Source organism: Simochromis diagramma, unplaced genomic scaffold (assembly GCF_900408965.1).
Source record: "Simochromis diagramma unplaced genomic scaffold, fSimDia1.1 OVJJ01000545.1, whole genome shotgun sequence".
NCBI classification, from domain to species: domain Eukaryota; kingdom Metazoa; phylum Chordata; class Actinopteri; order Cichliformes; family Cichlidae; genus Simochromis; species Simochromis diagramma.
Window position 1 is genome coordinate 5,679,055 of NW_024387371.1, and position 27,202 is coordinate 5,706,256.

At 38.9% G+C, this 27,202-nt stretch overlaps 1 protein-coding gene across 2 annotated transcripts; it reads right to left on the minus strand.

Annotated features, from left to right (window-relative positions):
- Positions 1-1,992: 1,992 nt before the first annotated feature.
- On the minus strand, positions 1,993-27,202 carry LOC120719252 (chemokine-like protein TAFA-1). 2 transcript variants are annotated; one of them, XM_040008326.1, is made up of 6 exons: positions 26,789-27,202; positions 25,587-25,728; positions 9,999-10,139; positions 8,746-8,870; positions 8,469-8,555; positions 1,993-8,313 (listed from the first exon to the last, which is right to left on the minus strand). In XM_040008326.1, exons 2-5 carry the CDS (start codon positions 25,726-25,728, stop codon positions 8,523-8,525), a joined length of 441 nt encoding a protein of 146 aa, XP_039864260.1. In that variant the 5' UTR covers positions 26,789-27,202; the 3' UTR covers positions 1,993-8,313; positions 8,469-8,522. The 2 variants fall into 2 exon arrangements, with proteins under 2 accessions (XP_039864260.1, XP_039864259.1); XM_040008325.1 differs by having other exon boundaries at positions 25,587-25,747.

A 27,202-nucleotide genomic window follows, 5' to 3' on the forward strand; every position in this document is an offset into this window, starting at 1 on the left:
CCCTGCAATCTGCTGCATCTGTACTTTTTCAGAAAATATACAGGATTGAACTGTCATGAGTTTACATTGTAACATAATGTTTTGTCACGTACTGTTTGGTCATATTTTGTGAAGTAAGAGATTTGGTTTTTAAAAATTTCAACAGGAACTAACTTAGTGTAAAAAAAGTTTGAAGTAGGGAACAGTACTTTATACCCCAGGGGGTTTTATGTCAACGGTGACAGCACACATCCTCAAATTTCTGCCTATATTCCTAAAATACCAGTAGCACTCACAGCTCTATTTTCTCTGATATATTTTCAAAGGAGCTGGTGTGACATTCATTAGGTAACTTTCAGATGTGTCTCAGATAAACTGTGATTCATACACACACTCACACAGGGTCTTAGGAAATTTCAGCGCTGCTTGATTACCTCTTATCTGAATAAGTAAAGTAAAGTCAGTCACTTTATCGCTATGCTTTTTCACAAATTAAGTCGAAGCTCTCTCGGCACCTGCCATCAAAACAAGAATCACATCCCCCCCAAAATAAAAATGAAAGCAGCCAAATGAGTTAATTAAGGCGGGTGTTATAGGATCTACACTCTTAGATGGGAGTAGCTGCACACACGAAATAAATGCTTTAAAAGCTGAGGCAAATAATCAGAAAATTATAACAGATGAGAGGATTAAAGATCCACAAGATGAGGGGGAAAAGTAACCTCACTTTTGAGATGTTATTCCAAAGGAGTAAGAGAAAGCTCGAACATTTCTTTACACTTGATTCTCACAATTCAAACCAGACTCACAAATAACACGTTTCTGACAGCTTATATGATGGGAGTTTCCGGATGATATGTGACGGGGAACATTTCTTCTCTTGTGGCTGTCTGTTGGGGACAGTAGTTCATGTTCACTAATAGAAAATAAACTGTCCTGGGGCTCATGAAAAACATAATGGAAACACTGTTCTATTCCCCTTTAACAACTTTCACCTCATCTAGAGTTGACAGTTATAATAAAAAATGTAAACACACTTCTCATTCTCTGTGTATAACTGCAGAGTGTGTGTGTTTGTGTGTGTGTAAACTGAATTAGCCTTCTTTAATAAGAGACAGCTATACAGTAAAGGCGACTTAAAGCAATGGTCTCAATGTAGTCTGGTCACAGCTCGAAGCTTCCATCTATTTGCTGTGTCGTTATGCAGACATACTATCTCCAAAAGAGATTATATTTGTGCTTAATTAAAACAGACAGCTGAACAATTACACTTTAATGAACAAACATTAATTGGACACAATTAATGTTATCAGCTGTGTGTGATGTATAGGCCTTTATGCCTCTTGGCTGCATGCTGCAGTATAGACTGTTATGCACCCATAGTGAGAATAGAGAATTACACTGGTGATGCTGATGCACTGTGTCGGGGGTATAACTTTCTTATTTACAGGTTTTATTTCTGAGAAGGAAGGTGGAAAAATCATCTACTGGATTTCACTTTGTCATTGCTTGAACCCAAGTGATAATAAGACTTCACTCAATTACAAGTTGCCAGTCAAATTTTGTTTCTCAAAAATCTTTCCATCTCCTTAACTCCTTATCCAGTTCAGGGTGACAGGGAGTAAAAGTTTATCCTGGCTGTCCCAGGGTGACTCGCAGGGTACACCATTGACAGGCCAACAGTTTATCACAGGTCTAAGACAGAGGGATGGACAAGAGTTCACACTAAGTCCAATTAAGGAACACCAAATAACTTAATGTGGGTCTAAAACCTTTCGACTATCGGAATATGCTGGTAAGAACAAATAGTGGTCTAAATTGACCACTGCTGTAAATGGTTGTCTTTCTTACCTAACAATGGCTTTTTCTAGTATTTATTTAAGTATTTATTAGATACTAGATAATAGATATTTAAGTAATAGAAAAATGTAATACTTAAATACTACTTCCACTAATACACTTATTAAGGTTGATATCTAAGAAAGCAAATAAGTGTATTTCTGTCATAGTCCAGCTCTTTACATAAATGTGAGAAACAGTGCTTTAATCATGGTTTACCAATTTATTAACCAGACAAAGCAAAAACCATTATTAACTTTATAAGATGTGTTAGTCAGTGTTGTCAGTGTGTCAGCAGTGTTTCAGTGTAAAGTGAATGTCAATGTGTAGCGTAAACCTAAAGTAACAAGCCTGATGCCAAGCAAACAAATAACATGGTGCTGAGTGAAGGAAGAGAGTAAGCAACTGCTTAAATGCTCCAAGGAGACTGAGCAGGTGCTCCCGGTTGCTCTAATTAACTCAGCCTACCAGGAACCTGCAAGGCAACAGAGAGGGACGGGCAGGGCCACGTAGCAGGCCCTGGCCAAAGCGGCGGGCCGTCACATTTCTAAAATGTCTAAAGTGTTCTTTTAGAGACACAATTAGAATAATAAGAGAACAAAACATAGTGTCATTGTATATTTGCTTGAGTCAGAAAATGAAGGTTTTTTCCCTTTACTTGCATCTTATCGTCATTTTAGGGGCAAACAAGGACAAAAGTGTAACTGTGTAATGAGCGCCTTTATCCCCTGTCTGAACTGTCGACATATGATGTCCCCACTGAAAACACACTTGAGCAAGGACCATGTGTTCAGCTTTCATATCACGACAGCCTAATTTTCAAAACTATTTTTAAAGTGTTTTGTATGGGTAATTGTGATTTACTGTCACTCTCCATTAAAGTCAAGAATAAGGGTGAGGCCAGGGTGCTGGGGAGGAAAATAACCCACAGCAAGACACCGCAGTCAGGGAGAAGGATCGGAGACGAGTTGGTCGCTGCTCATTTCACGTCCTTTGTCTCAACGGATGACGGTCACATTATGTCACTGTCTGCTTTGAAACATGCAAAACACAGAAATCTTCAGATACGCAGATATGAGCGCACTATTATTCCTGAATAAAAAAAAAAATATATATATATATCAGTTTGAGGACCAACACTGTGAATGGGGGATTCTAACTCATTTCACTGTTAACATGAGAAGTCTTTCCAATATCTCCCAAAGGCACAACAGTTTTCATTTTCAAGGCTCAGACATTAGAAACTAAACCACCAGCCCAAATCCAACATAAATAATAAGAGCACACAACACTCTTACTCAGCCTGCAGGCAGTTCCAAGTCATGGTAAGTCTGTTCAGCTTCCCCACAAAGCTAAACCATTATACTAAACCTATTTTTGCATACCTGTAGTTATTGTGTACTATATGCTGTGGTGTTCACAATAGCCTGACAAAAGGCAAGGGAAGCTCATCTTTAATTCAAGGCAGGTTTTCTCTCACAGAGATAAATCCTCTTCCCACTTATAAGGGTGTGTGAGTGGGGGGGGGGGGGGGGTGGGGGCTCCAACTATTCATCTCTCTATTGAGCAATTATTTAGCCTACCTGTATCCTCTGCAATTTTAGAGAAGGATTCAATTTTATGTTTCTTTTAGCCATTTAGCTGCTGCTCTACCCAGAGTGACACTGAATTGCTAGAACTGATCCTCTGCCATAATGACGGTGTTCCAGCGTGCAACATATGGCCAACACTTGTCACGTTCATTTCCAGACAGTCATGTAGCAGGTTGCACCCTACTCACATAAGCACACCTGGAAACCGAGCATTCTGTCGCATGTTGTCACCACAACACAACGTGATTCTGCTGGAAAAACATTTTTACGCCTCTGATTTAATTTCCTCTTGTTTGCCAGCATGAATACTTTAAAAAAGTCATCCCTGCAAAAATGTAAAATGTCAGCCGAGTGCCTCTGCATTGGTTTGATATAACTTGATATAAGCTAGTGGAACAGACACTGTGCCAGTGTCATTGTAAATCTGTCTATGTTTTCTTTGTGTGATCAAGTTGTTATTCCTTTGTGAGGACCTAACGGCTTGAAAGGCCTGGTATTCTCGGCATGAATCATTTAGATGAAAGCCTGAGGAGGAGGGGGGAAGGAGCATGAGGCACCTGATGTCAACTTTAATTAGAATCCAGTTTGGTCCGCGTTACCTTGACTTTGAAATCCTAGAGTCCTGCAGGGGAAGTGGAGACAGTTCCACGGTTACAGGATGTGATTAGACTGGGTAATCTCGGCGATTGCTCGATGCCACAGAAAACCACTGCAAAAACGAGTTAATAACTTTCACTTTGTTAAATGCTTTTTTCCACAGTATGCACTCCATGCCCCGCAGTTTCTCGTATATTTACTGAGTGCAACAAGAGCTGCAGTTGGTTTTTCTAGTATTAATTAACAGGCAAGCCCTGCACTGATCTTCACACAATCAGATAATTATTGGTGCGTGGGGGTTGTCTTGATAGGAATTATTACAAATTTAAAAGCCTATCATCATTCCCAGTTGTTCAAAGTTGCACCTTGATATTCATGTAAACAGAAAAAGTGACTTCCCAGTGCAGACAGTGGAACATGACTAGACTCTCTGAGTGTTTTGAATGAAATGTGTCTTTAGAACAAACCCATGGGAGCTCTAAATCCCAGGATGTCCCTGGTGCGTCATAAAAAGAAGTCAGGGCACATCACCATCACTTGTGTCTTATTTCTCACTGTTCTGCTGCATGATGTGAGACATCAGGGCCTACAGCTTTAGCCCAGAGAGCCACTCCACAGACAGACAGAAAAAAGGAGGCTGCTGACATCCTCCACACTTTATGCCCGTTTAGCAATCCCATTTTGGACATGCAACATTATTTCAAATGCTAGTTAAAAGTCTGGCAGCCTGGGGGAAATAAAAGAAAGACCTAAATAATATGTTCATGAATTCATAGAGCCATGTATAGCAATCACTGCTGGCCCTGCTGCATGTTGTAATTTCAGTACAATAAATGATGGACATTGTGCTGTAATTTGGCATCTGTGATTATGCTGCATGAGGTTCAGTGCAGACTGAGCCAAAAATTAACATGTGCAAGGACAGCAGGAAAAAAAGAGATGTCTCTCTTAATACAGCCACACCTGGATTTACAGTAAAATGCTGTCCCTTTAAAAAACACATTCTTTGTATAAAGGTCTTCACTGAATCAAATCTCTGCTTTGTATGGCAATGAGTGCAAATTCTTGTCAAAATCACAACATGTAGCAACCACTATGGCTGAGTGTAGTTGCTATGCAAACAACCTCTCCATGTTTTTCATTGAGAGTCAAACTGTTGTCTCCCTTCCTGGCTAGCTTGTATTCAACCTAATTTTATACTGCATTCTTGCATAAGTCTTTTAAAACGTTTTAACGTTTAGTTTTGGTTTGTAAATTTGACTACTTAGAAAGTCAAAGAATTAATTTTTACTGTTAACATTGGAAGCTGTATTTTGTTTAAGGATATTTACAAATACCTTCAGGCACCGGGTAAAAGAAATCCCAAATAAATTAATATTCCATAGATTGCAGTGGTCACTACTGTGGTGCATTCAGCTACCTTTCAGTGTTTTGTACCTGGGCAAACTTGATCTTTTCTAGACAGAAAGTAGATGTCTGTGAAATATTATAAAAATACCTTTGATATTGTGACCTCCCCTGTCTAAAGGGCAAAATATAAAGAATTGTTTTAAGTAATTTATAAGGGGCTAAGGCCTCAAACGGGATAAGGATTTTATGTAACTCATGGGAGTGATTTTTGTTCAGTGCTACATGAAATGATATTGTGTGTTTTATCTTATTTAAGGTTCAGATGAAATCATTCTTGAGCTTAAAAGTCAAATAAAACATCTATATATTAATATTTTTATCTAATAGATGAGTGATCCAGAGCATTCTAATGAGCGCACAAGCTGTGCTTTTCAAGAGAGCTGAATATCAGTGGAAAGCAGAAAATAATGAAACAAGTGGAAGGTCCAGGAAAAAACAATTTTTCCTGAAGATGGATGACACACTGCACAGCGACAGCAGCCACGAGTTCCTCCTGGAGTAATTCCTGAGGGAGCGAGGCTGTGAAAGCAATGGCCAGTGTCCCACTGAGTGCTGCATCAAAATGTTGTAAATACAGGGGAGCAATGCCTGTTTGCCATTTATTCATGCGCGATTGTCTTGCCTGTACAGGGAGCAAGAGTGACTCCAATTAATGACCTGTGTATTGAGCTGAAAGAGGCTTCTGTGAAGGGTTGAATACCACATTCTCAGAAAAAGCAATTGTGATTAAAGAAATAATATTAGATTTTGGAAAATATGCTTATTCTTTTAGATATCCATAAAGCTTAAATAACTAAAATATTCATGGGCTGTGGGAGGAGGACCTACCAAGCAAATAGGGATCATGATAATCCCAAATAGCAACACAGGACATGCTGCTTAACTTTAAAAAGAAATGAAAACTAACCTGTCTTTATTCAAAAGTAAGACCCTCTGCTAAGCAGCACCTCCAAAAAACTAAACACTGAAAAGAATGTCAGTGTCCCTGAAAGGTCACCGTGACTCCCGATGTGTCTTTGTCAATGCCTGTCCATATGCTAACACAATCTAACATACATTTTATTAGAATTAAAAAACTTCTGTTGTTGTAACCAAAAAAACTTAAAATCATTTGACATCTAAAAACATAGCAATCTGGAAACTTATTAAAAGAAAGCAAAACCTGAATTTTTAAATCCACAAATGCGCAAGCGAGTTTGAAACAAATGAACCTCAAGACTAGTGTTTGAATTGCACTTTGGAGAATATAGAAGTATAATGTTGCTGTAGAGTTAGTTACACTGTAGGCTCAGAGACTGTATATAAAAGATGGATGTAGGTGTTGTGATTATCGCTCAGAAGTTTAAAGTTTAAAGACTTGAGATAAGCATTATGCTTATTGTCTAATTAGCTTTTTTCCACTCAGAAGAGAAGCAACTGAAGTGTGCTTACGTCTTTCCATTCCCTAAACGACACCCTGCTTTACTTTACGTTTGTGTGCAGTTTACGAAATTACATCACACTATATTAAATAAGACAGAAACTAGTGATAGAGGCCATAAACCCATCAGCTAAGCGGTTACTGAGGCCATAAATTAAATTGGAAATGCAGTTAATTTCTCCCAGACTCATTTCTTCTAGCCTTATACACAAGCACGATTTATTTTTGTTTCTTTTTTTTGCAGTTGGAGGAGCTGCCCCCTGCTGGCTATAAGAGCAAATGCCCTATTGGCTTCACTTTTCCAACCTGTGGGTTACATCCATCCTTTTATATAAGTCAGTGTGTGGGTTACAGCTAGAGCTCAATGGGCTATTAGGAGTTTCTTTTTAAAGCTGACCAAAGAATGTGCACACAGCTGTAACTACATTGCTTTGATATCAGAGAAAACAAGGGGAGGCGAGTTCTAAGTGTCATTTTTCCCCCCCTGCGATTTCTCAGTCGACTTGTGGATTTTTATTTGCGATGCACATAACAGTACAGAAGTGATCATTTCCTCAGGAAGTGTGAGGTGCACTGAATCTAAAATATTATTTTTGGGGGGCTTTGTGTTCATGTTTTACTGAGTGGCAAAGATGCACTCGCATGAGTAACAGGAACACTGACTTTAATGAAACTTCAGCACATATCAATAGATGGCTTCATATGTACAGTATTACCATTTGAATCATCCAACACAAATAAGGCATTTCAAGTTTTGGAAATGGTTTAACTGGTTTCACATGTTTTGGTGAATCAACAGGTTTTAGGGTAGCTGACATGTCACCAAATTTAATTGGTAAAGCAATTTAAGAGGTTATCAAAGGCATACACGTACCACACAAACAAATGGCAAAATGTATCAAGACACACAAGCAGTATTTGTAAAACATCTTCCTCATAATGCATTTGTTTCATCCTAACATATTATCCATGAACTCATCAGACTTTGGCTCTTTTGTGGGATAGAAGGGGGGAAGGTTCACCACCACCATAAATAGTTCATGTACACAATGAAGGACAAACAAATTATGTACAATGTTTTTCCTCTAATATTAAAAGGAGTAAAGAAAATCCTGAGGGCTGTCAGCTTCTGCACTTGCTCATCCCATGTCCTTTGATATATTCCTCTCCTGTTTGGTGCTTCGTAGTACACATCTGTCTTACTGATGTCTATGGAGGGACGTCAGATTCTCTCCAGATATTAATCCAAATGCACAGACAGTCTCGTTCTGTCTCAGAGTTGGAAAAAAAATGGGGAAAATGTATTCATTACAAGGTTATGATGAAGTTTCCTGCAGGCAGCTTTGAGCAGGAGCCTTGAGCAGAATGTGTTTTATGTATTCTACATCTTTTTACACTTTAATTTGAGAAGTGTCTGCATTTCTTCAAGCAACAATAGGTTCATTGTCTCTTGCGTTAATTGGTCCTACGACAGTGCTGAAATGAGAAAGAAAGACACATTTAGAGGGCTATAAGCTAAGAGTTAATAGCACAGAAGAGAGCATAAAGTCTGTGTTTTGCTCTTTGCTCAGTTCAGAAGTTGGAACAGTTGGGAGAAATTAATTAGTAATCCAGTTTCCCAGTAAGCTGACCTGCAAATTATCCTCTGCACCTGAGGTCTTCACTTGCATCCCTTCCGCAAAATGCTAATATGTTGATGTTGTGTATGGCTGAGTGTTCTGACAAGAAAAATAAGGAAGGAATTAAGAGGTTAGACTCAGTTGTTAACAAGTCAATTTGCACTGAAAAGGAATCCTGCAAAGTTCAATGTTTTGCTGATGCCACAGACAGAGTCACTGAATGCTACACTTTTCTTCCACATTTCTGCTATAATATCACGAATCCTGCGGTCAAGAGAGGTTATCTTACCCTTGTGGTTTTGATCTTGTTCCCCGCATAACACATCCAGCCTGAGTTGTCAGGGAGCGTCTTACATTCCTCCCCCTCCAGGCAAGGCTCCATCTCACACCACCACTTCCCAATTACTATGGATGCTACAGGCAACAAAGACAAGAGAAATAACATAGTAGGCAAGTAAAAAGCCCCAAACTGAAAAAGCCTGAAAGCACAGCTTTGGTGGTTAGGAGATTTAAGGTGAAGTTGTCTAATTCTAATTATCTATATGTTACGTCAAAGCTATCGGTAAGTAATGTGGCTGTATTTGATAGCTCTATATGCTTTGGACAAACCGTTTTGGTGAAAAACTATTGCTTTACATTGTATATCCTTTAAAATGTGGCCTCTTTATTAGATGCAGTTATACATTAATACAGAGGCTGGAACTCAGGCTTTTCATTGAGTGTAGGGATTGGTAGGTGTGACTGGGACTTGACTTTAATGCACACCATATCCCTGCCATCAGAAGAGAAAATTGCCTTAAATACAGGGTAAGTAGACAGTAAATGGTTTGCAATGTGTGACAGAGGAAAAGAATGTGTCAGAGCTGACATGGAGAGCACTCAAATATCCCTCAGTCTGCTCAGATATTGCAGTAATATTTGCAAAAGGGTTTAAGATAAAAGCTGCAGGTGAGAGGTTTCCTAAAGCCAATATGTGTTTTAGTTGTGTCAGACCCCGACACCAAATTCATTTCTTACAAAGCATTGAGCTTGTGTAGGAGACATTTGTCAAAGCATGTGTAAAACCTTCATGAAATATCCACAAGGTGCATATTTAATCAACGCCTATTTTGTCTGTGTCTCTTTGCCTTATTCTATTTTTTATTTCTGCACTCTTCCCTGAGGTGCGCTACATTTGGCAGATGTATTTGACCGTCTTGTGTCGGAGTAAAGCTTACCCCTGCAGAAACCTTCTGCTGTCTGTCAGCAACACAATTTGTATGTGGCATTATCACAGGTAATGTTAATCTTATTTGGGACAAAGCATTGCACGGGTGACTTCAGCCTTTTGAGAGATTTGCACAAATCTCTGTATCTTTATAAAACATATTTTGTATGTAAAACAGAACATGCTTGGTAGAATTCCAAGGGGGAAGCATCCTATTCTTTCAAAGCAGTCACACACAGAATAAATACCATGCAATCATAGGACAGAATTAGTAAAGCCGATATTGTAGATTAACCTGATATTTTTTCTTCTTCTTTGGTTATAAAAATACTCACCGTCAACACATGAAGGCCTGTTTCTAGTGGTTCCAGCTACCTTCCCTGGCAGACAGGAACACTTGACCGTCTGTGACCGCTCCTCAATACGATTCTTATTACAGCATCTGTGAGCAGCAATTACCTCACATGTGCCCCCTTCTGATAAGAAAGAAAGAAAAAAAAGGGCTACATTTAGCCATTAAGTTGAGCTGCATTTGCGTTCTAAACACTTAACTCATTTGTGGACATTTGTGGATTCACTGCTGGAAAGTTACTAATTTAGTTGAGCTCCGTGTTAATAATTATGAGGTTACTTGAGTAGTTTACACTAATCTTGCTGTTTGGAAGGAAATATTTCTGCTCACCTACATTTAACTGATGATTGTGGCTTGATTAATCAAAGAGACAATTATTAGGTTTTTAATCAACAGCTGTGTTTTCAAGCATGAAGTATTTTGGGGAGCAGTTTCTCCTGTGAAAGCAGACCCATTTTAAACCTAATGAAGGTCATTTTAAACATAGTTATTGACAAAACAGGTTTTCTAAAGATGCTATTTAGCTTTCTGAATGGAATAGCTTTTTCCCAAATATCACGATATTAATAATATCAGATTTACAGTGAATTTATTACATCTTTAGTTATGCTTTAGATAGTACATATAACCACATATGATAAGCTTATAAAATGCTTTGGATTGGCCAAGCTTGCTTCCACGTGACTCTTTATTAAAAGAGCGGTGTCTGGGTCGGACCCCTTGTTATATTTCAGATAACTATGATTTTAGCTTAGATATATAAAATGCTCATCTATCTATCTATCTATCTATCTATCTATCTATCTATCTCTCTCTCTCTCTCTATATATATATATATATATATATATATATATATATGGTCATATTGTTCTGTGTCATAATTGAGCCCGCTTATTTTCCTTATAACTGTGGTAACATTGTAGTATTGGCACTTTTTGTTGAGCAAAATATCTGAACCGGGTTTCCAACAACTGTCATATTTATGTTTCTGCTCATGATTTTGAATGCTTTAAAAATGTCCCTTAAGGTACTTGAAAATGATGTATCTTGTGTTTAATCTACAATGTCCATATTCATGAATTGTTTGTTTTTATGCAGCAAAATAACAGTAAAACATCACAGAAGTTTGCCGTAAACCAGAATAATCATTCCTGTGCTTTACAGTCTTTGAACAAGCGAAGCCCCTGCAGCTTGGCGAATGTGAAATGACGATGAAGAGATGTGTGAGAGCGGGCAGAAAAAAGACATCTATTAGCAGGAGGAGAGGCCTGCTTCAGGGTTATCATGAATATGAACACTGCATCCACCATGCAATTATCGCCAAACTACTGGCTTTGCCCTGAGGGATGTTAGAACTGGACGAAACGGACATGACCCACCTCGGCCTCTGGCCTCTCCCACCCACTGTGCTCAGACTCTCCAACATATGAGAGCTGTGCAGCAAAGGACCATCTGACAATTACACCCGTCAACATGACACAAGATCAAGGAGGTTGCAGAGAGAAAGAGCAGTGAGAGGGGGAAAGTATCTGGTACACTGCCAGCAAAGTGATTTGAAGTAATGTTTGACAATGAGCTGTGGGTTTGTGAAATGTGTCATGGCTAGATTTGCATATATTGCTTCACTGCATTTGAATATTTTGGTTAGTGAGGTCCTCTTGATTCCTAGTAGTTTCTTCGAAGCCTTGGACACCATCTTAGCAGAAAACCCGATGTTGTTTGGTCATCGGACAAATCACTGCAATGAAACTAGTGAAACTAACCATAAAGCAATCAAAAAAGATGGGGTTGTGTTAGTTGTGAGATGATTCAAAGACCTTTCTTCGCCTTTCTTTGAAACTTTTGCTATTGCATATAATCAGTGATTGAATATTTACTAAGTTGTTGTTAAAAAAAAACCCAGCATACAATTAAGTAACACTCAACCAACTGTTTCATTTGTTTATCAAGAGAAAATAACAAATATTTGCTTGTTCTAGGCTCAAATGGTACACTGAACTGGTGAAGGGATATCTTTTCTCACTAATTAAAGCAAACAATGAGGACATGGTTCATTCTACAGTTTGACTACCATCTGACTGTTGTTGCAGCCATAAACCCTTCTTTCTTCTGGCATTTCCTGTCTATATTTCCTGTCTTCCTCTCATGCGGTCATAAAGGGAACAAAATGCTAAGAAATATATCTACCCTGGTACTTTTTTAAGAGTAAAATAAATCTGTGTAATAAATATGGTTACCACTCTACTCACAGTACAGCAAAGCACTACCTATTGTCAGCACGTGTGCACATTCTCAAACTATTGATCACTATTGCCCTCTAACTTTAAAATTCCTTTTCCTATATTTAATTGCATTATAATACCTTAAAACGCCAAATCGGGGCGACGTGGTGCTCACACTGAGCTCTGAAACTGAAATATGAAGAGGTCGCATGATAATTTTGGATCACTTCTAAATAAAGGAAGAAAAATGTGATTGTAGGGATTCAGTATTTAAGTGGAAACCAAATTCATTCATAAGGCAGCTTAAATTTAAAAAAAAAAAGGAATAAGATAAATCTTGTGAGTCATCATCTAAGTTCCGGGGGGATTAACCAACACGGACCCAGGTGACCTACTGGGTAAAAGTAGATCACTGAACTTCTCACTGTGATTCTCTAATTTTTACCTCATTGCATTAAGAGTCATCGTTATCTTTTCTAAGTGTGTAAAGCTTCAAAAAGTCAGATTGGTATAAACTTATTTGAAATTGATTCAGGATTCAGTATTTCTCCCGGGTTGATATTCAGCATATTTACAATCCCCTGGTTGTGAATCTGCTCTTGCAGTAGCAGAAGCTAGTTGTGTTTATTAATAACCACAAATAGCTTCCCATTAAGGGACAAAATGAATAGTCAAATTTCAGACCATGGGAAGGATAGAATTAAAAAAGTTTGTCATTTTCTCGCTTCTTGCCAAGTCTGTTGAGCTTCTTTGGGTTATCATAACTCCAGGTTGTATATTTCAGAAAACATAAACAGCCTTTGGTTTAACTGAAAAATATCCAAATTCTGTAGCCAGTCTGAGCGAATATTGCCTGCTGCCTGATGCACTCAACAAAAGGGCATGTCTGCACAACGTTAATCGTGATGTACCAGTGGAAGCAGTGGGGCATCATTTGAAAACAACAGCCCACAGGGGTTTGTTCTTCTTAATGCATCTCCTTAATTGCATAAGACAGCCCCAGATTTCTTCTTTGATCTATTAAAAACACTATTCAACAGAATTAACTTGCATTGCTTGTTGCTACCAAGCACAGCAAAGAATAAGGATACTCTATTTTTGGAAATCATCACCTCCGAAGAATACATTAAAATCGAATAAAAATGCAAATCAGTGTGGTATTTCCAGCTGGCAGGTGTACTGGGTACCTTTAAACAAAAGCTAAGCTTACACTGATGAACGCTCTTCAACTTCACCCGTGGTTTCAGCCTGCAAGTACAACACGCTGCATGCTCCAAGACCCCATCATTGCATGATAAATATTGCAGAAGGAAACGAAGGATAACATGGCTGGATATGAATGCTCTCTTCAGGTAAGGGCTGGAGTCATGCAAGGGTATAATTGTTTTCTGTATTTCCATTTCTCCTATTATCAGTCTTCCAAATGACAAATGGCTTTTGACAGTGTGTGTGTCTGCCAGTGTGTGTGCGTGTTCATGGTTGTATTGCCTCTACAAAAACATTTTGATTGACAGGGAACAAGGGTCACACAGAAATTGTCATTCATCAGGTCAGAGGTCACAAAGAAAAAGGGTCTCAACTGGAGCTGCCCTGATTTTGCTGCCATGCTCCCTGCTCCTGCCTCTTCATTACTCTGGGCCAGAAAACCTGTATAACCTGCACTCAACAGGGCACAACTCATTTTCAGGCTTGGAAGAGCTGGGGAAAAAATAATTCTGCTATATTGTGGTAAGATTTCTCTAGTGTTGCCTGGGAAGGTCTGTTCCTGGTGTTGTTTGGTTTCTTATGGTGATTTATTGCATATGCTGACCTTTGTTGATCTGTTATGAGAAATAAATCCTTGGAACAATGAACATGCTTTTGATTGTGTTTGACATTTTCTAATTCTACAGTTACAGATACAATGTAAATGATTAACGATGAACAGGACATCAATGATACTGAAGTATTTACCAAATTAAGCATTGAAATTTTAAAAAAACATACGGAATCACACCAATTTTCTTCGAGCATATGAGATAAATGTTTACATTAATACTGGACTGTATTTAAGAATAACTACATTTACTCAAGAGAGCAAAATCTATGCAGCATAAGCTAAGATTTTACTTTTTCATCCTTTTAAGAGTCTAATTTGATCCTATATTTGCCAGAAATCAATTTACATCTTTCATTAGCTGCTGTATGCCTAAAAAATGAGAGCGCTGCTAAGCTTTAGAGTACATTAGATCAGAGCTGTTTTATCAGCAGAAATAACTTTTAAATTCTTCTCAGCTGTTTTTTTTTTTAAATTTCATATTAAAAGTACTAGTCATACTGTACAACTTTGTGCCTTCAGTGCAGCTAAAGGACCTGTCTTCTGTTGTCTTACTGCTTTATTGGTTGTGTTTGTGTTACACTTTTATCAGTCTATTACTTGATATTCAAAGCACTTTTAGAGCTTCTTCCCTATGACTTTATACATTTTCAGATTTAGTTTAACATCTACAAGCCATAAAATATGATCAAAGGGTCCAGGAGAACTACAAATGGATCTAATGGTGAGATCATTACCTTAAGTACTATACAGAAATGCTTGTAGAAAAATAACTGAATTGTAGATGCAGTGTTGGAAGAAATATTTATGTATTTTTCGCCCAAAAGCAACATACTGGTTTCCAAGGTCAAAAATGAATAGCATACCCTATAGCCAGCAATAATATACAATAGGTCTATCTGATGTGTTCTTATAATATCCTCATACGCAGCAGAAGTAAAACATTATCAACACTTTCCTGTCTCACCCAACTTTAGAGGTTCTCAACGTCAGAAAAATGTTACCAAAAACTCATAAAAGAGGAGAAAGCAGAAAGGGTTGAGGACGATTCGTTCTGGATTCATCTGAACTCCATGATTTTCGAAGCACCTAAAGCTTGTTTTATGTCTGCAAATCAAGATGTAACAGCGTGTTGATAGCTAATGTAAAATCAATTTAATACTGATTTTGTGAAACACAAAAAGCAGAAAACAAAACATGTCTCTAGCACTCTAAACAACTCCTCACAGAGGGTTCTGTGCAGAACAAGTTTACCACATGGAAAATTGTCAAAACACTTAAATGTAATGCTATTATCTACACAAATGACAACACCTGGGATCCGCAGTGTCTCATCTGCTCAATGGACAGCAAGTGTCGTTCAGTCAATGCTCTCCGGCACAATGAGTCACACTGGAAGCCAACAACACTGCATCGAAATTCGATGAGTTATGGACAGCAAGCCTGGTTGAAGGCAAATGCTGTCAAATCATGCGTGACATGAACGCGTAGCACCAATTCTGAATTTCTGTGGATCTGCGGTCCTGCCTGCCTAATGAATGTGAGCAGGGTTCATGTGGGACCAGTAAATGGTTCTTCAGACGTGATGAAACAGCTATTGCGCAGAGGAAAATGGTCAGTTTATCTCAATAGAAATGTCACTACGCAATAAGTATGCAATGGCTCGCTGTCTACTGTAATGAGCCCAGACTGTGGGGTTGTCTCTGGAGACACTGATAGCAAGTATACCCTCTGAATGACAACACTCCTCTGCCATCTGTTTCAGGCATTCAGAACTGTGTATACATGAAAAATGTTATATGTGTAATTCATATAGGGAGTCTGAACACCACGATTTAATGAACAGTGAATATAACCGAAAGGAAAGCACTGAAAGTAGTCACTGTTACACTCCATATACAAACCAAATGGAAAGCCTAAGGGACTCAATTTAGCAGATAACCAGTTTCTCTCCTGGGCTTTGGGTTCCATTGACTGGCAGCCGGTGGCACTCTGTGTACACCCTGTTCTGAATGTGTATGCTTGCACAGTGCACAAGTGCCATGTGACAATATATCTTGATAACTGTGTGACATCTGAATAACTCCAAACAAGCTCAGAGCTGAGTCCATGTCACATGGAAGTCCCTGGAAAGTCCGTAGTTCCTGTGGTTAATTATTTTGTAGCTCAAAAGTCATTTATCAGAGACAGCGGGCCCTGATTTCCCAACCACAGAAGTCCACGTTTTAGAGCACCATGCCTGTCACCTATTAATGGGAAATGCATCCAAGGTGACCCTTAATAGGCTTCACTTTCTCTGTGCATGCTCTCTGTAGACATCCAAGCCAGCAGGGTACAGCAGTTCTGTTGCTGACAGGAAATGGGAGCGCCAGATTAGAGAATGTCAAATTAATGCAGATGGAAGACAGTGAGAGGCACAAAACATGTGACTGCATGGTGTCAAATTGAGTGTCTATTTTTTTCCCTGCCTTCTGCAAAAACATCTGAAATCCCTGCAGTACTGTTGTTATTCTAGACATAAATGCTGGGGTGAAAGTGAGTGACATATTGCTCGATACACTCCGAGACAAATTTGTTTTGAGTCTGGAGAAAATGCAGAGGAGTTGTTGCAGTGTAAATGAGATTTCAAACAACGCTCGAGTAAATTTGAGAATTGCAAATGTTTAAAGAATTAACAGAATTTGTCAACAGCTTTAGGTATTAATTGCTATCAATGCATATTTAGGTTGATCTTTTTTTTCTTCTTTAAAACACTTGCATGTTGTAAGTTTACAAACGTGTGCGCATGTGCTTGATAGAAAGGGGGTATCAACACTGCCATTTTCTACTCTGAAAAGGCACTGTCCATGACAAATAAAAGTACAGATATTCATGAAATATGCCCGGTGGTTTTGACAGCATGTCACGCAAGAAGGCCGTTAGATTGGTCTTGTGCAGTGGGCCAGACATGGGTGATACTTTATTGAAATGCCAAATGACTACTCACAGTGCAGAGCGTGCTTTTGTTTTAAGATGCATGAAAACTGCATGTAACAAAAGAAGCAGTGAGTAGTGGAGAATGGGTTTCTCATTTGCATCTGAGCCTCAAAGTCTGTCGTCTCGTGTTGTCACATACAAGACGGGACCGGGACACTGGCGACACCGTGGTCCTGATCAAGGATATTCCGTGCTATTTTGACTCTTCAGTGAGTTGGTCCCACACATGAAAAAGGCCAGTGGTTATGTGTTTTTTATGGTGTGGCATGTTGAGCTTGACAGCAAAGTACAGCAATCACACAGCAGCTTTCATGTCCATTAAACACACATAAAACAGGCTATGCTGTTGTTGCACACGATTACTGCAGAGTTCTCGGAAAAGGAGCGCATAGCAAAGAATGCATTGTAAAAATTTGTCTTCTGTCAGTGTGATGTCATTCATTTTTAAATGTCAAGCTGTTCCTGTCCTTCTATCTAGCTTTTTTTTTTTTCTCTAACTCGCAAATGTCCAGAACTGGTATTTCATATTTTTAGATCGCTTGCTCAGATGAAAGAGTTGCATTCAGCAAGAAGAAAAGGAAGGAGAGATAGAGCCAAAGCAGAGAGCCTTTAGAGAACGGCTGTTCGCCTCTGATGTGACTGCTGGCCCTCTCACTGCCAACCAGACAATCCACCCTGGGTGCCGATGTGGTAGCAGCATGTAAACTGTGTAACATGCGTAATGCAAAGATTAAATGACCTTTCCTGACTGTTCTCTCAAGAGACAGTGGCGATTATTATGTAGGAGTGCCGATAAGGGGAGAAATATGGCAGATATTATCTTTGCAGCCCGTGCCAAAGGATCAACATTTTAAACACATCTTCCTGCCATTAAGGATGATATAGGACATTTGTTTTGTATATTGAAACATTTTAAATGCATGCATAACATGCTTTAAATTAGACATTGTAGATGTATTCACTTCACTGACTGCCTCATAAAGTTCTTGTTAATTTGCTCGATACTGGACCAGATTTTAATGTAGACCCTTAAAAAGCACTGTCTTTTTATTGTAATTTAATTTCTTCTGGTGATGCATGACTTGAAATGTCTCATTTAGTCTCTCCGTCATGTTCTTTATATTTGACAAAAACATAATATCCCCACTTTCGTCCCCCATTTTCACACATGCATTATCCAGTCTCTGCAGGAAAGGTAATTGGATCTGTGGTGTAAATATGCCAGAAGACTTATAGCACACCAAGGAGATATTAGGAGCAGGAAAAAAATAAAATAAAATCTGCATGAGAGCCTGATAAACCCAATATTAATTACTTTGCTTATTCCTAATACTACCCTCCCCCTTGGAACCAATTAGCAAGTTGAGATGCTTCTTTTCAGTTTAATGAGGTCTAAGTAATGATAATGAATTTCATATTCCTGCCAAGCATTTAAAATAGGCTACCACAAAGGCAATGCCATGTGAAATGATCTCTCAAGCATAATTCCCAGTCTGCAAGAAGTATTTCCTTCATTGAAAAAATCAAAAATGTGGAAATGAGGTCCCATTTTTAACACTACAAATACAGAGCATGAATTAATAGAAGTAATATTTCTTCACCACGATGCTGTTTGGGTACCACAGGGGTGTTAGTTAAAAGAGACTCTGAATCTGCAGTCTCAGTTTTAGCGAGATTACTATTTTCAACTCGATCATAAAATCCCCAGCATCCAAATTCCACAGCAGCTGGCCAACAGTGAAGTGACAAAATCATCTAAGGAGCAAGACGAGCATGAGGTCTGCCACACCTCAAAATCCTTTGCAAAGACAAAAAAAAAAACCAGGCTTTGTGACAAGGTCTACATCTACACACCCACAATGTGGCTAAGCTGGAAAACTAGTCACCGGGGTAGAATTTTACATTGGCAGAGAGTGCATTCGCCCAAGCAATCCTCAGCACACAAGAGACACGAAGGTCTGAACTTGCTGATATAATGTTTACAAACTCTGGGGGCAGGAGCTATCACTAATTCACTGGTAGTTTTTGATTCCTGGGGAAAATGTTGAATTAAAGTGAACGAGTGCTCACACATGAACACTTGTGCAACCACTGACATCAGCAATTACAGTGAAGTGCCGTGATGGTGGGATCCTTTCCAATGTGAAGGCTTGTTTTGATTCACTGACATAGGAACAAAGGATAAAAAGGCTGAATTGATTTTTTCATGTCATTAATAATGAGGAATTTGAAGTGCTGTCACGGTGCCTGGTAAAACATTTACTGTAGTCTATTATCCTGTAACTCAGTGGGCTTACGGGCCTCTAAAAGGGGGCGACATTTTTGGCTAAAAACAACACAGAGCCCATCTATGTGGCTGCAAAGTGGTACTCGCTTTCCTCTTATCATGTTATTAAAATAATGGTTCCAGAGAATACAGGTTCACAGCTGCAAATTCAAAACCAAGATATGAAAAAGAAAACAAAGAGAAGCTAAACAACTAACAGGAAGCACAAAAATGAGCAAAACAACAACCAACATACACAAGAAGAGGCACAAAGTGAAAACCAAGATATAAATAGAATACAAAATGAAATGCAGTAATGTTATTTTTTCAGTTTGGGCGTCTTGCCCTTGGGAGTTCTGGGGGCATGTTTGTGTCCAGGGTGCCACTAGCTCTTATCTATTCTGTGACTCTGGGGTATCCAGGGTTAGAGATAGCAGATAGTTATTCTTTTAGTTTCTTATTTAAATATCTAAAGCTGAAAAAACGAGAAAAATATCTAAAGCTGTTTTTGTTTCCAAGCAATTTAAATATTATTCATGTGAAGTTTATTATTCCCTCTAATAAATGCATTTCTTTATCTTTGTAAGTCACCCAGCACCACGAAACAACTCCATTCCAACATTTGTAAAATCATGCTGTGGTCTAAAGCAGATGTACAATTTAGTGTAATAAAACTTTGATACTAATTACTCTCAACATCATCATCATGCATTAATTGATGTGAAACTTTAATTGTATGCATAAACTCATTTAAGAAGCAACTAATTTATTTTCAGACACAGATAAACTTGCTCCATAACTTTCCCGAACCGTGTTTATTATTAGCAAAAACACTCATTCGGTTTGCTGTTTTCACACAACACAAAGGACGATGTCTGTAAAAGCCGAGTTTTGTTTTGGACTATTTCTGGATTAAAGCAAACTGAGCACTTTTATCAGGATTCGGGGTTTCAGAGTCAACTATCCTTGAGCTATGCCAGCTGTCATAGCAACATATTTAGAAAATTGCTGCTAACTACAAACAAATCCAGGGTCTAACAATCTAGCTGATGACCCCAAGAGGATGCACTGCTTCTTATACCCAGCAGAGACAAATTTGTTTGAAACAATCCAATAATAATGTCATTCGGAGGGAAAACGTGTTCTGCTATTCTAAGCAGTTATTAAACAGTGGGCCTTCTAAGCAGCGCTAATGTCTTAGAGAAGCAACTGGCCACGGGCCACAGTTCGTGTGCGCAAAGTTCTAACATAAATGTACTAATTTTAGGAGTAACAATGCATTCTGTTTGTTCCTCAGGAGCTTCTTTGGCTTAGTGCAAAAACTATTTACATGCAAGCTTTCAAGTAGGAGTTTAAGCCATAAGCATTTGGCATTTTGTTTCTTAGTGATGGATTGAACTGAATTGTTAGGTGAACTCTGTTTTACATCACTAAACACAGACTTTAGAGCAGTGGTTCCCAAAGTGGGGTGCACTCTGAAGGACAGAAGAATGCTATAAAGTGTATAGACTATATTATAGACGATGCATTTCTAATAGTTGTATTTTCTGTTACTTTTTTAAACACATCAAAAATTCGCAGCTGCCTGTTGTCAGTTTGGAGGTGTGACCATAACACAGTAAAGGGGCTTCCTTGAGCGAGGGTACACACAGTCATCTTTAGTGACAGCCTAAATGAGACCGAAGCACCTCTTTATTGAGAATCTGTTGATATGACTGGACGCTGCGTTTCATCGGACTTCTCTGATTAACTGCATCGTTGTAGGTAAACAGAGACAAACTACAGATGGATTTTGTATTCCAAGTCACAATTTACGTCTACAGACATGCTTTTTTTTTAAGGAAAAAGAAAGCATAAACCACATTTATCATACATCTTTTCATTCTCAGCTGTTTTCCCATTTTAACCCGCCGTGATCAATCTTAGAATCAGGGAGTCTATAGCCTTCAAATGTTTAAATCAAATTTTAAAGGGTATACTTTGGCTTCAAGGATATTTACATAATGTCCACTTTGCTTAAAACATGCAGTATATGCTCCAATAGACTTTAGAGTGCCTTGAGGGTCTTGAGGTATGCAAGAGTGTGTTTTCTTGTTTTGGCTCGTTCTGGGTCACTGATATTATGAATTAAGGCAGACATAAGGATGAATAAGTTTACTTAGGTCACTTTTCTGTCACATGTAGTAGAGGATGATGGGAATGAAAGACTTTTACGTTGGGATGGAGGTTTTTAATGGCAGCAGATCTAAAAAAGCAAGACATTGAGGTAACCGCAGATGATGAGGATTATATTTATTCGTGTCTGATGATCAATGAGATATGACTTTGACAGTGCTACCTCTCAGATAATGAGGTTCACGGCAAAATAGCAGGCTGCTGCCAGCAATGTAATGACCTCAAGATGTGACAGATTTGCAATTACTGTTCTGACTCATGAATGAGTGCTATTAGGCTGTTACAGTGGCCTATTTGTAATAGGTTATGTACATAAACATGGCATATAATGCACAGTGTTAAAATACATCAAGAAGTTCTTAAAATGTAGATGGCATGTAGAATGTTTTTGTAAAGAAACTGAAAGACGTTTTTAAAATAAGGTCATTATTCATTACTATCATGTTCTGAAAAGTTCATTTAATTTCTACTTTAATTTGTTACAGTTCTCTAAAGGCCCGAAAGAGAAAATTTAACACTGCAGCCTTTATCAAGAGGATAAACTTTGTGAGCCATTAACACCTGTGTTATTAATACTTGGGAAAATTTGGCTTCGATAAGAAATAGCCGGTGAAGTCATGAGAGAGAAAGAGAGAGAGAGAAGCCTGGCAAATTAATTAAGCTGTGGGCCACAGAAATTCATTTTGCATATAAGCGTTGTGACCACAAACCATAGCCCGGCACAGAATTGGCAGAAAGACTTCAATTAAACATGCTGTTTAAACAAATATCCACAAGCTTAGAGGAGTACTCTCTTATGAATAATTCATAGGGTAAAAGAGGAAATAAATGGGAAATACTAGAATATGTAAAACCTATTTGTAGCTGTGAGCATACAGTAATAATTAGGCCACTGATTGTCCTCAGATTCATTTACTTAAGAATATATTTTTCTTTCAGGGCTAACCAAGGAAATTACATGAATACTTTCTAAAATATGATGGCTGAACAAGCTTTGCCTCAGCTTTCAGCAGAGCCATTAAAGCGGGAAATCTTTTTAGCAGGCGGTAGAAGAAGTTTCTGGTGTTTCACAGAGTGGCCGATGGTCTTTCAGTATAACAGTAACATGTGTAACAGCATCAGGACAAAGTGAGTTTGCCGAGCTCCAGATGTGGCGAAGCCTCGGGCTGAGGCTGCACGCCACTTCCCATTGGCACTGCAGCAGAGCAGCGATGACACTAGTGAGAGCGTGGTTGAGAGGAGGTCTAGGGGAGGGGAGGAGGAAGATGTATGTCAAAATAATGTGCCTCCAGGATGCCTTATATAAGGCTATTAAATTGTCAGTGTCTAAAACAGTGCATAGTGGATACAACCTTTGTTTGTGACAGCCGAAAATCCATTTTTCATGTTTGTTTCATTGTGAGCTTTGCCAGCGAGTGGTTTCTTTTGTTGAGGCACACAGAAAAAAGTCCTGATCCTCTAGTCCCCACTAAAGCTGCAGAATGGGAGACATGAGGGATTTATGTGGTATTTTCACTCTAGGAAAAAAAAGGAGAAACTATAGTTTCACTCCATATATTAGAAGAGAAGATATTTAAGCTGCTTAACACTGAAATTTCATCGATGTTTGAAGGAGCCATCTTAAAGAGGAAGAAGGGTAACTTTGCAAGAGTGTAACATGTAGCATGTGTGACTTAAATATGAGCAGATTTTAACATGCAAGTGAGCTCCTTCTGCTTGTATCCCCAGTTCTGCTGCTTTGCATATCTTCTCTGTGTATGCATGTTCACTCACAGCCAAATGTTTTACAGTAACCACAAGATAAGAGATTATCTGCACGGCGTTGAGATTCAGTGACCTTTCAGTTATGAACTGTTTGACCCTGCCGAGCCAAATGTTGGTGGGAGTAAGTTCACGAGAGAGCAAGGCCACCTCAGGCAGCCACTATCTACTGTTTTGTTGTAGTTTTTGCTAACACCTCCACATGATGCACTGCATCACCAATGGCACTATTTCTTCCCCTGAATGTAGACTGCTGCTCAAAAAATTCAACACACCTTTGTTCCCTCTGAACTGAAGCATGTATTTTGATCCTTAACAAATATCACACAACATCTGAGGTGCAAAAGTGTAAATAGCCATACCTGCACAGGATTTTTTAAATGTATTTTTAGTATCTTAGCTTACATTTTAAAATCATTGCCAAGTTATGGGGGTTATTTTTTTGTTTGGTTGTTTGTTTACCAGGTCAGAGTTTTAGACAGAAAAAAAAATTGTCCATCTGCGATTCCTCTCGTTTCCTCTGGATATGTTCGGGGTCAAGAAATACACAACCCCAAATAAAAAGCAACATCTCTGACCAGGCCTTTACGGATGCAAGACAAACACAATCTGTTCTCTTTTGTGCACTGTTCACGCTCTTTGCACCAAATAAATACAGCACCTCATGAATCATACCGCAGAGAGCAACCCTGCCTGTACCAGGAAGGCGGAGAATAGCCCTAAGCATATCTGAGAGAGTGGCAGGCAGCAATCTGTAAGTAGAGCTGTAGGGTGGAAAGCAGGCCACCTTGTTCGATTCACTGAGCACACACAGGCACCTAGTCAAGGGTCATCTAGCTAATGGACTTCTGGACACACATTCTTTGCAATAAGGCTGCCAATATGTCAGTGGATGAACAGAACAGGTGCTTCCACAATGTCAAAAAGAAATTATTATTGAAAACACATCTGGAGTGTGAGACACAGTGCTGATAATAAATCTCTCAGATGCCTGTTCACACAACAGCCGATAATTCATTCAACAGTTTCAATATGTTTAAGAGATATAAAGAGCAGGTCACAATTAGCTGATTCCAAAACCACTACACATGAATGATTTGATATACGTCCGGGTAGATCTAAATTCCTATTGGCAAGGACACAACTGATCTCTCACCCTCTGTAATCTTGATTTCCTCTGGTAATACCAGTCACCGTGAACTCGTGGCATTTTGCTGCCTTTAATGATTGGCCCAGTGGTCTGTAGCCAATGGCCTTCTTGCCACCAATTCATGACCCGTCAACCCCAATCCTCCCACCAATCCAACAGGCACACAACACAGCACAGAACAAATGTTCGAGTGTCAGAATCAATCCAGACAGGCATCCCATCCTCCTCTCATAAAACTGGCATCTCATTTGTGCGGAAGTGAGGTCTATGGAAAAATGGAATGACAGGACATTTACCCTGTTAGTAACACGGGGACCTGAAGGATTCAAATTGTTTCTTTTCTCCAAAAAAGGACCCGAACGCACAGTTGAAATATTAATTCAATTTCCTTTTGTTGATATGAGACCACCTATGAGAAGATATCCATTTGCCTGTGTTTTTTCCCTCTTCTTTTATATATTTTTCTACGTCTCCAATTCACATGCACACACCTGAGTGATGAAATGGAGGTGTTGGAACAGGAAGTCTTCTGACTCACAATATTGAGACTATTGAAAAGACTTCTTGCTGATATGCTTGAGGTGCACCAGCGCATAGAGGAAATAACAGACACTCAGGACCTGCACATTCATGCAGCTACTTCTCCCTTTGAAGTTCTGACAGCATTGAGCTTCCTCTTCTCTGTTGAATTCGGAGATCATAATTATTTACCATAACCAGGGCTCACGTCTGCCTGATGAAAACAAAAGTCCGACCGCAATGCTTCACTCATATTCCATTCAGTGCAATTTCACAGTCAACACAATCGCACAGATCAAATTGAGGGGGAGCAGTGTAGCATGAATATCAACCGTAATAGCTGAAGAAGGAAAAAGCAAAGGCATTCATTGTTTATCTGTGTGATCTTCAGTAGAAGTTCTCAAGCTATGTGGTGCAAATCTTAATGAAAGTCAGCCCCTGTGCAATCTGCCTGCTAAATAATTTGTTAATCACTAATATATTAATGAAATAAAGACTGAAATAAAGTGGGCTAATATTTTCTCTTAGGAATCTAATTAAGCACTTAAGCAGCCAAACCCAGCATACAGTAGCAGTACTCAAGAGGCAATGGAAATAAATGGAGATGATTCAGAATGTATTTTTTGTAGACATTTCTATGCTGTATGTGTCATGTCAAATAAGAAAGAAAGCACAAAAAGACTCACCAATCATATGAATTGTGGTCCGCCCAGACCTTGTCCCAGGATGCTGTTGGATGGTGTCGTAGAAAGTGGCCTGACACAGCTGGATGGCAGTCACACTGACCCAGAGGCACAGGCAGAGCAGCCAGGACATGACAGGACACATCTGCTGAGGACCAGTAGAGCTGGAATCAACCCATAATGCATTATGTCTCAACCTCTGACCTCACTCTCCCTCACCACCACTTCTGCTCCATCCCCTCTGCATGCACACTTCTGGAGTCTTGAGCAAAAATGAATACATTTCAATTTTCTTTTAAGCACTTTTGTCGGTAATTTGACCTTAACGCCCCTCAGTGGAGATTTTTAGTCATCAGAATTTATCATTAGCATGATTATATAAGTATGAGTTCTTCACCATTTCATCTTCCTACTTTGCCCTGTCTTGTCCCTGAGCCACAACACTGCAAATGTGGAGTGATCCCTGGGGACTTTTTCCCATGCAGCAGAGATTTCCCCTGACAGGCTGACTCCCTTCAACTCCTGAGCTGTGCTCCTGCCTCAAAACCAAAATCAAACTTAAAGAAAGATAAGATTTTGCAAGCAGCTGGCTGCCGTGGCTTTTCTGTATCTGTCACAGTAATATGACAGTGACGTGGTGGTAATAGGAATCAAAAGGCTTGTAATGTCTCACCACGCTGTTTAGATAAGAAAAAAAGGAAAATATAGAACAACTGGGAGGAATGCATCTGGTCATATCAAAATGGAAAATGAAAAAATATTTTTGGAAAAACATTACTTCCCTGAAATTCATTCATATCAGGATTTATTTATTAGGTTTTACATTTTAATCTAATTTATATATTTCAATGACAAGCCCTAAAAAAACTTTTATCAAATCATAAGTAAGAAAAAATCTCATTGGTAGTCCTGGGTTGTCTTTTCTGTCTTTTTATTTATTGATATTGGTTTTGTAAATGTTAAATTGGAATAAAATAGATAATTAGCTAAACAGACAGTGCAATTTTAAGCAAAATCTGTATCATAAAATAAGGTCAAATGTATTTAGATTTTCTCAACGCTGTGTCAAAGAGTCCAGTTATTCTTTATGAATGCATATTTCACAGTTTCCATTCTTTTTTTTTCAAAGACTGATACAAAACCTGAACATCTTAACAACGACAGAAATTAGGTTTCACTCAGAGAAGAAAAAAAGATTACCTTACCTGAGCAACCCAAAAAATGAGTGTATAAATATCTCAACAGAATGGCATAAATCCATCCATAATTCTGCTCATGTTGATCCCATCCAATAACTGTGGATTTGGCTCAAGCAGTCAACTCCGCTGACTCTGTCTCCCTGCTCCACACTTTGATAGCAACAGTCCGGTGTTTCACGAATGACCGTCAAGCCAGAGTCAGGAAATAGATTTACAGCTGTTTCAATTCCACCTTTGAATTATCACTGCTTCCCCTTAAAGAGCTGCTCCCAGTGACACTGAATTCATTTGCCCCTTCGCATTTATAGGCACGTGCAGAGTGCTCCTTGATTAACTGTAGTGGAATCTCTTCTTTCCCCGTCTGCATCCTTCCAGTGAGAGGCAGCCTCTGAACAGCAGCGCTCGCTGAGTCCCTCCTCA